The 10,295-nt window shown below is 45.2% G+C and overlaps 1 protein-coding gene across 1 annotated transcript; it reads left to right on the top strand.

The window, feature by feature from the left end:
• Positions 1–745: 745 nt before the first annotated feature.
• Positions 746–1,657, top strand: LOC311605880 (putative vomeronasal receptor-like protein 4; the record flags this gene model as incomplete). Its single annotated transcript, XM_084796729.1, has 1 exon — positions 746–1,657. The coding sequence occupies one exon, from the start codon at positions 746–748 to the stop codon at positions 1,655–1,657; it is 912 nt and encodes a 303-aa protein (XP_084652855.1).
• Positions 1,658–10,295: the final 8,638 nt, after the last annotated feature.

Here is a 10,295-nt window from a genome sequence, read left to right as displayed (position 1 = left end):
TTCTCAGCAGAAAGTGTAAAACCAGGATTAATAGGACTCAAAAGGAAGTCACTTTCAGTACGATTCTACCCATGAAGACTGAGAATACTACTTTTACCGTACTTAGTGCCACCCTGAAGCCAGTGATCTAGATGTTCATACCCTGACCCAGTCACTAACCTCTGTAAAATTTATGACAAAGGGCTTGGGAAGAGGAGAACAGCATGTTATCTCCCCCGAGAAGCTGGTCCACTTGAGCAAGCACACGTTTCTGGGAAGATGTGAGCTTATCACTAGTTCAAAAGCCATTTGAGTGATGGCTGCATATGAAGAGGATCAGGCTGAAGTCCCACACAGTCCAATAGCCTGAGGTCACACTGGGTGAGATGAGAGAAAACACAGGAGCCTGTCTGGCTAATACTCAAGACAGTGTGGGTTTGAAAACTGACAAAGTGATGCTATGAGTTTTGCTTTTGTCAGGGAAGAGCATGCTCATATGAACTTGAGGGATAAAGGATCATTGTGAAAGGGAGGATATTGTCAAGTTTATGTCCTGATTGTAGCTATCATCATTTCCGTAGTAATGAAAAAAAGACAAACAGGAAAAACAAACAAAAGAACATCAACAAATGATCAGGCATCATAAAGCAAAGAACCAAATGTGTTTACATAGTTGAGACCATTCTTTTTTTATCAGAACAAGCAGAGAGAGTATTACACATATTTCTCAGATGATTTTTCCTCGTGCTACATGTAAATTGAGAAGATGAAGTGGAATCACATTACCCGGGCAATTGTCTTTCTTTCTCTTGCTGGACTTGGCATTGTGGGAAATATCATAGTATTTGTGAGACAGCTGTACACGGTTGCCTTGGGGGCTGAGAAAAAGCCTGTAGACCTTATTTTCATCCACTTGGCATTTTGTAATGTGATTATTATTTGTAGTGTAGGGATCAGAGATATGGGCACAATGTTTTATTCCAGCAACTTCCTAGGAGATATCGGCTGTAAAGCTGTGGTTTATCTGGCAAGGATGGCACGGGGCCTCTCCATCTGCACGACCTGTCTCCTCAGTGTGGTCCAGGCACTCACCATCAGTTCCAGGACCACCATTTGGAGAAAGCTCAAGCCACAGACCTCATGGCAAGTTCTTCCTTTTCTCCTCCTCTTTTGGATTGTTAATTTGCTCATAAGCTCCAACTTGCTCTGCTACATCAAAGCAAGTGCTGAATTGAACAAGTCTGTCGCTGGAACACTGACTGGTCACTGCTACATGCTGCCATCCAGACATATCATCAAGTGGCTTTTCCTCTTTCTCATGACTCTTCGTGATGCCATCTTTCAGAGTCTGATGGGCTGGAGCAGTGGGTCCACGGCCCTCCATCTGTATAAGCATCACCAGCGTGTCCTCTACCTTCACAGCTCCAAGCTTGCAAACAATTCCCCTCCAGAAATCAGAGCTACATGGAGTGTTCTCATTCTTATGATCTGCTTCATTTTCTTCTATTGGGTAGATTTTATTTTCTCCTTCTACACAGGTTTCACAGTAACAAATGAGTCAATTTTACTAAGTATTAAAACAGTTTTAGACATTGCTTATGCTAGTTTCAGCCCCTATGTTCTGATCAGCAGAGACGTCTGTGTTCCTAACATCTTGCAAGCTCACAGAGAAGTGTAGAAATTGTATTCTATATTATCTATGTGCTAAAGGTATGTACACTGTAAACTGCTTTGTTCAGATGAATTTTAGAGGTGGGGACTGTTGGCATAAAACCTTATGCTGATTTCTGTATTTCCTATATCGGGTTGAAAGCCTTGCTCTGAAAATCTTCTGTTTCAATGTAGTATAAACTCGCCACCCTAATAGTCCTGTGCCAATGGAGCAACATGCAGCCAATCGCTGAATCGGGGAGCGAATAGGTCTGGGCTTCCTGCCAGGTAGGGGAGGACGAATTTTGTGTGATAGCTGGGTTGAGAAATAAGCTAAGAGAAACAAACACAGTTTTATAAAAATAACTTTCAACAGGGGACATAATATTTGCTATGTAGCATAGCAGTCAGTACATAGGACAGACTCATCTTCAACCATCTCAGCACCCGAAATGTTGGAACTACAGGGACCAGACTTCTTACAAAAATGAAATGTATTTTCATAATGCCATTTGCCATAATGTTTTGGTGTATCACAATATTACGTTAAGCATTATGAAAATACATTTCCTTTTTGTAAGAAGTCTGTCACCACACAATCTGAACTTCAGTGCTTTGGGTATGTGGACACTTGATTCTTACCATTTCCCATTCCACCATGCCTGTCACTTGACTTTTAGCTCCTCATTAGCACTGGGGAAAATACTTTAGGTAATGCCATTGCCAGAAATTAGTATTTAATTTCCCTCCCAAAGCCAGAGCATGCCAGCAAGAGAGGGTTGGTGGAGGTGGGGAGGACTCTCTTATCTGAGCTGAGCCTGCCAAGCTGAGTGAGGATGACAGTGAGACCAGTGAAGTCCCCACAGCAAGGCACATTTGGTCAATTATTGTTTGACAATGCTGGGTTCCAAACTGCTAAGAAAACTAGTGTTGATGCTGTGGGACAACTATATCAGGTGGGATCTTAAAGTCATATGACAGGACACTGGGGAACAGGCTCTCTCAAAGGATGTCATGGCAGGTCTGGAGGCCATGCTCCTGGAGAGGCCTCACTGGCACACTTATATGTACATTGCTCTCTGACAGATTGTTAACACTGGAGCTTCTGCCTTTGTCTCTCATTTACATGCTATGGCCTGTACTGAATTTTGAGTGTTTGCTAAGCTTCCTTGCCCCCTGAATCCCAGACTCCATGTTCCTTGATGCTGCACAGGTACATCATGTTGACCCACAGACAAGGGAGCTACAGCACTGAAGGAACACTGGGCATCTGCTTGGTGAAGCCAAGGTGGCACAGCCTTGCCAAGAAGCAGGACGTTGATGATTCCAGAACTCCATAGCCTCCTGTGCAGGAGGACCCAGAGTCTGGAAATTGCATCCTCAAGGCACTATACATTGACGTTTTCTCTGGGAGGCTTCTGTCTGCTCCGAGCTGTGTGTGTGCCACTCCAGAAGGGATGCAGGACAGTGAAAGGCTGTTCACCAAAGCTGTTCATTAGTTCCTCCCCAGGATCAACAGAAAACCCCCAAAAAACAGATCTCTCAGAGAGTGGGGTTGAACTGCTCTCTCTGTTGCTGAGCACTGTGCCTGGAGGGGAGTCAAGGCTGCCTGTGCTCCTGCCCTGGTCCTAGAGCCAAGATTGTGCAGAGTAAAGCAAGAGATAGGCCAGGCCGTGGATCTCTGAAATACTGCTGTTTGCTAAGCTAAGCTAGTTTCTTAATGGTTTGTAATGGAGATTAAATATCACTATTATGTTTAGATTCTATGTCAATAGCCTGAATATGGAACCTCACCTGAAGAAGTGTTCTGTCTTGATTGATGTGGGAAGACACGCCCTGATTGTGGGTGGCCCCTAAAGGAAACAGCTGAGAATAAAAAGTGTGTGTGAGGGAAGCCCATCTGCCCTGTGCTTGCTTGGCCTTCTCTCTTGTCTCTGAGTTGATTTACTCTGTTGTTGCTGTTGGGACTGATTCTTTTGATGTCAGCAACTTCAGGCTTCCTATGTGCATAGGTTTTGAGACTCTCTCTCTCTCTCTCTCTCTCTCTCTCTCTCTCTCTGTGTGTGTGTGTGTTTGTGTGTGTGTGTGTGTGTGTGTGTGGTTTCACACATGCACATCTGTGTTCATCTGCATGCATGAGACTGACGCTGATGTCAGGAATCATCCTTCATCTTCTACCCTATTGAGTCAGGGTGTTTCAGTCAGACACAGAGCATAGCAAATGGCTCATCCCTCCATGGAGAGCCGGTGCCTGGCTTCTGAGGCTGGAATTACCGGCACGCTGCCTCCCCCCAGGCATTGAAGGGAGGTGGTACCCACACTGAGAAGCCTAGCACTAATTTCTGAGCCATCTCCTCAGCCATGGTCCATTCATCTAAGTGCCACTCTATAACATGGGAATATCCGTTATATGATCTTAGCTTTGGGAACAAATAGGAGGTCACCAGTGACCCTTTTGTGTGTCTCTGTCTGCAGGTGTCCAGTTTTCTCTTCAGAACTCTTCCTGGAAGCATGAAGGGCTCCCTTTGTGATATATTTTTGTCTTTTATTGAATAATTGAGCCAGAACACTACAAGCTTTAAACACTTTTATTTTTCTTTATATTTCACAGACAAAGAAAATATTTGGTTTTCTAAACCAAATAACAAAGACAACAGAGGGACATGCTCCTTTTTGAACTAGAGTTTATTATTTCATACTTATTATGTTCTTTATTTCTTTAAACAATTTTTAAATTTAGACGTATTTTGCTCATATTCTTTCCCTCCCCACGTGCTTCAATATCCTTTTCCTTCCTGATCTGCCCAGTTTCCGGTTCTTTCTCAGAAAACAAACAAAAACTCAGTACACCAAATATCAAAGCAAACCAAAAACAAACAAGCAAACAGAAAAAACCAACCCAAACCAAGAAAACAAAAATAAAAACATATACCCTCCTCCACCTCTCTGATAATGGACAAAGAGACACCTTGCTGATGGTGATGTTCTATTATCAGCCAGGGGCAGAGCAGATGGCAGTCTTTTGTTCATCCTAGCTTGATGGTAAAAGCTGGTTTATGACTTGGACTCATAAAAATCAAATCTTCTCAACTCCAGGCAGAATAGCGTGGGAGGAGGAAGACAGGCAGAGACCTGCTCTGGCTGTCATTCCACCCACATGGCTGCTTTCCAGTGCATGGCACAAGCAAGTGATAGATTTCGCTTGCCTCCATGCCACACAGCACTGATGGAGGACACCACCTGCGGGGCCACCATCTCCATGGCCAGGCTGCAGGGGAGCCACCACAGTGTTCCACTCTGTGGTGGTCAGATGGGAGACAATGAGAAGTGGAGCAGCTTGAGTGTTCTGATGCAACTGGAGACTCCAGAGTAGAAAGGAGTAGCCTGTTGTGAGTGGCCAGTCCTGACACCAAGGGCCATGGTGACATCCTAGCTCGAGCTGCTGCTGAAGGCCACGGCTGAGTTTGTGTCTACGCAGTGGCAGGAATCAGTGGCAGGTGTCAGTGTTGATGTCTGTGGCACATATTACCACTAAAGGACATGGGGATGTCTGTGGTCAGAATAGTCACCGGGGACCATGGGAATGTCCCATGTCTGTGCACCACTGGCCCAGATCATAACTTGACGCAGCACCCTGGAGAGTGGTTCCTGTGTCTCATCCAGGCAGCACAGTGGAGCTAGTCCTGGTGGGGAGCGTTGGGTTGAGGGTTGAGGGTTGAGGGTGCAGATTGAGCCAGACCTAAGGTCCAGAGCATGATAGAGTTGACCCCACTCCTTGACTGCTATGAGGTGGCTGTGGGGGTTGTGGGAGTGATGCCCCCCACACTCATGCCCCTTGTCACCTGCAGCAAATGGGAGAACTGACCATGGCTCATGAGAGCAAGCTGGCCCTGTCCCTCACTAGCTGAAGCACTTAGGAGAGCTGACCCTGTCCCTCATGTGGGCAGCACAGTAGAGCTAGCCCTGATGGCAAAGGCATAGATGAGCCAGTCCCAAGGGTGAGAATAGGCCCTGATCCTTGACTGGACAGCATAGTGGAGCTGGCTCTGGAGGCATGGGTGCTTGTGAGCTGGTCCTGAGGGCATGAAAACCCGAGAGTTGACTCTCCTTCCTGATGATGGTGGCATTGGGTGGCCCAGTTGGATCAATTTTGGAGAGCTTGCCCTGATGGTGTAGATAAGGGAGAGCTGGTGGTGGCCTGACCAGCTCAGCTGCCACCCAGGCCCAGATGCCTGGGCTCTGAGTTGGCCCACCCCACAATCTGTATCACCAGCAAATGATTGGGATGTGTAAAATAGCCAGTCCTGATGACCCGAAGCTGCAAGGCATTTGTGGTACTGGCAAGAACAGGATAACTGGAGAAGTCCTGATGGGGATGCAAGAGTAATGGTGTTACAGAAGCCAAAGATCTCACCAGACTGATGACTGGTTGCAATGAACATGTGCAGACAGAGGGGTGTATTGTGGGACGCACTATGACACACGACAACTTCCACGATGAGATGCTTTCTATGCATTGTTTTTGTTGTTTGTTTGTTTGTGTTTTATTTCGGGGGGGGGGGGAAGGTTGCAAGGGCAAAGGCTGGATATGAAGCAAGGAGTGATTAGCAGGACTGGAGTGCATGACGTGAAACTCTCAATCAATAAGTTAAAAAAGAAGATTCTAACCAACACACACACACACACACACACACACACGCACACGCACACGCACACGCACACACACACACACACACACACACCTCATGACTCACCAAATTGTGATCAAATAAGAGACTTCCCCCCTAAGAAAACCCTATGGACTCCAGTTGAATGCTGGACAACTACCTTTGAACATGAGGCTTGTCCTGGAGTGACTGATATACCAAATATGCCAAATTCTTAGAGGAAAATGATTTTCCCTCTCCCAGCATGGGTGACAGTTTAGCTGTTAAACTTTACTCTATTGGTTAAGTTTTCATTCATCCATCTACCCATTCATACATCCATTTACTCATTTAAAAATATAACAAAAATAAAATACTCTAATACAAAACAAAAATTATCACATTCATGTTGGACAAGACAAACTAACAGAAGGAAAAGAGTGAAGAGAAGACACTAGAATCAGAGACCCACTCATCTGTACACTTGGGGATCTAAGCAAAAACACCAATGTAGAAACATGTATACGTGAGAACTGGCATTGACCTGTGCGGGCTCTGTGCACTGTGCGTGCTCCTTTAGGAGGGCCTTGCTTTCTTGGCGTCCTCCATCTGGCTCCTGTGCTCTTTCTGTCAGTTTGTGGAGCAATGTACAGTCTTGGCAAAAAAAAAAAAAACATGGGGTGTTTGGGGGATTGTCATGGGGCCTGCTGGGCCAACTACTCTTATTTTTAAATTTCTGTCAACTCTGGCCTATGTTGTAGTCATCTTACTTTCCTTCACCTGGATTTCCTCATCCACTTGAGGGTGTGGAAATCCTGGCTTCTTCAAAACCTTCCATTTCACTTACAGAAGAAGCATTTCTAACTTCCATGTGCCAGTGTCATCCACATGTGTGGAGACACCATCACATACAGCACAAAGAGAAACCAGTGAACTCAAACTCATCTCCCAAGGAAACCCAGTGGTGCCTTTTCCTCAGAACAAAATGATAGTGTCATCACTTCCAATCTCAGCCCTGCATCCACATTTATTTACATAATTTTGAATCTGGGATAGGAATGGCCTTCTAAAAACTAGAATGAAAGGTATCTGGAAGGACCACTCTTGTACACATAAGAGTTTCAGAAGTCTTTTTGAAATTGGATAGTACGTAAGGAATGCTATCAGAATAAGGCCAACGTTGGGAGGGGGGCATTCATATTTCAAGTAATTTAATAAGAGGCTTCATGTGCAGGTTTGAACCAATCAATTATAGCAAATCGCTTCATTACTGAAGGACACAGGTGGAACAAGGGACTCTAACCTTGTTCTGGTCCGTTTGTGTTTGGGACTTGCTCAGGAGCAGAATCCCATAGTCCTGAGACCCATTTATTCTAAGTCTGTCTAACAACGTATTTATGAAAGAGAAGGAAGTGACTTAATGTGTGTGTGTCAGAATCCGGTCCTCAGCCAGGTCACAGGCTGGAACGTTGGGAAGGTAAAAATCAGCCTGGACATGTGAGAGGCTGTGTACACAGAAGCTTGGTTAATAGGTCATTGTCTCACATCCTTCCTCTCAAAATAATTAAGCCCCAATTAGGCTTGAAATAACTTCTAAGCAGAACAGATGTAGTAACTGTGGGGACAGAGGGAAGCTGTGCTTCAGGGACTGAGGCCCTGTAGAGCCCTTGCTTCCCCCTGACACTGTGACAACATGAAACTAAAAATCGACAATACCCGATGGCACCAGGATCCTCACGGATCCAGACAGTACAAATACGACCTGACAACTGTCACCTTCCCAGAGCAGCCCCAGAGCCTGTCTGCACCACAGAGGTCCAGGTGAGTGCATGGAGGTAAGATCTTCCATCCCCTCAGCTGGGCCGTGGAGAGATTCATTAACGCTGAAGTCTCTCTCTGACTAAGCCAGGGAGTAGTTGAGAGGCTCTGTGAGCCTTGGGTCCCCCACTTTCCTTCTGGCCCAGACAAGGCTTGTTCCTATCTCCAGAAAGACGGAAGGAGATGACTTCCTGGGGATAGAGAAATGGGACCGAAATGCTGAGGCTGCTGTACTGTGACAGCTCTGGCTGGGTTTTGGCTAAGGCCACCTTTTAATAGGAATCCATTAGATAGAGAAGATTTTTAGATGACTATCAAAATTTTCAGACAATAATTAAACAATCTTGTAACATCAGCACAGGAGAGACTGGGGCAAGATAATTATGTTTAAAGCTACTCTGGTTTACACAGGCAGAATCTTTCTCAAAAATAACAAGACAAAACGGAAATGTTTTTCCCTTTGGCTCCATATTTGACAGCATTGTGACTTCAACAGTGTCACTAGGATTTATGAAGTTTGTACTTTTCACTTTTGATACTTTTCCAGCTTTCAAGCATTGGCACACATTTCTTTTCCTTCTTTGTGCATCCTTAAAATCCCCCAATTCTATCACACCATATGCATACTTATATCAACTTCAGTCACTGCATGCCTGGTGCAAGTAAACCACTAAGTGTAGCAGTCACCACCACCATCTTCAGAATCCCTGCTGTGAAGGGTCCAGGCTGTGAACTAGCACATCCTGAAACAGCTCATCTTAGCTTCATCCCAGCACTAAGCAGCAAAGAGCAATGATATGTTTTTGTTTGTTTGTTTTCATGAACCCGGGTGAAAGGAAAAAGCCTGCCTAAGGCTCTAGGGGGTTAGACCCGGCATGGGGTCATCCATCTGCATAGAAGTCCATGCTGTCTTTTAAATTAATTTCCTATAGCATTTCCCAAAGCGATATGGGAGATGAGTCTCCTCTCCCTCCTCCTACAGCCCATGTCAGTGAAACAGGAATCACTTGTTAAAAGATCAGAATCTTGTGTCAAATATGATTTAAAGTTTCAAAACAGAAAGACAGGACTAGAAAAATAGGGATCCCTGGAAAAACAAGCATTAACCCAATAGAAAATATTCATAATTTACATCAGAATTTGGAGTGAATTGACATCAGGATTTTGGCAGATTCTAATCTCTGACTCAACACTTAAACTTATTCTAAATATGGTATTGAAGGCTGATGAGCTTGCCATTAGTGTCTGGAGCACATTTCATTATGTGCAGATATGTAGGATGGTCCTGTGATTTCCAGGATTCACTGATATAGGTGATGATTAGCTCTTCATCAGAGGAGCAGTTCAAAGGAAATACTTGACATTACTAGAGTCAGAAGGCCACCTAGATCCAAACCTGGGCACAAAACTAAGTTTATACAGGTCATGTGTGGATCATCAGGACACAGACATTTACAGCAATCCTATGAGTTTAGCAGGAAGGAGAGCAGTGAACAGAACATTCCAAGAACTCAGAACACACATAAACCCACGGAGCCACTGAAGCATTCAGATTCCTCTTACTCCAGAAAAGGTGCCCAAACCTTAGCATTGACCCCTGAGACATGAGTAACAACATCCTGCCGAAGTCTCAGTTCTGGAATCAGCTTGGACTGATGCAGAATAGAGGAATCCACCTGACAAACCAGTTGGAAAAGAAACAGGAGGAGAAGCAGACTGCAAAGCAAAGTGACATAGATGCTGCCCACAAGGCCCTGCAGAGGCAAATGCCACCATGACCTCTTAGATGAGGGAATCCCTGCTCACAGCGGCATGCCCCTAACTACTGTGCTGCATGCAGCCCACAGTGAGGGCTCATAGCTCACAAACCGCACTCATCTCATGGCAGCACCTAACACCCCATCAATCCCCTTCCTCCATCCACCCCATCATCCCCTTGAACACAGCTGCCCTATGCTCCCTTAGTGCCCTGAGGTCACTCACTGGGTCACAGACTCCCTGGGTCACCCACTAGGATCACTGCCCTCCGCTAAGCTCTCTCCTAGGAAGCACCCCAGGGTTCTGCTAGACATCCTCCTTGGCTGCAACCTGGCGCTCACATGAATCTTTTTCACACAAGAATCTTTTTCAGGATATCTTTTGATAATTCGGCTTTAATCATTGGTTCCTGTCTGGAAAGGTAAGTCAATTTGAATTGACATT

This window comes from Acomys minous (assembly GCF_964271855.1).
Source record: "Acomys minous genome assembly, chromosome: 9".
Taxonomy (NCBI): Eukaryota; Metazoa; Chordata; class Mammalia; order Rodentia; family Muridae; genus Acomys; species Acomys minous.
The sequence above is the reverse complement of the archived record's forward strand: the minus strand, read 5'-3'. Positions and strand labels throughout refer to the sequence as shown.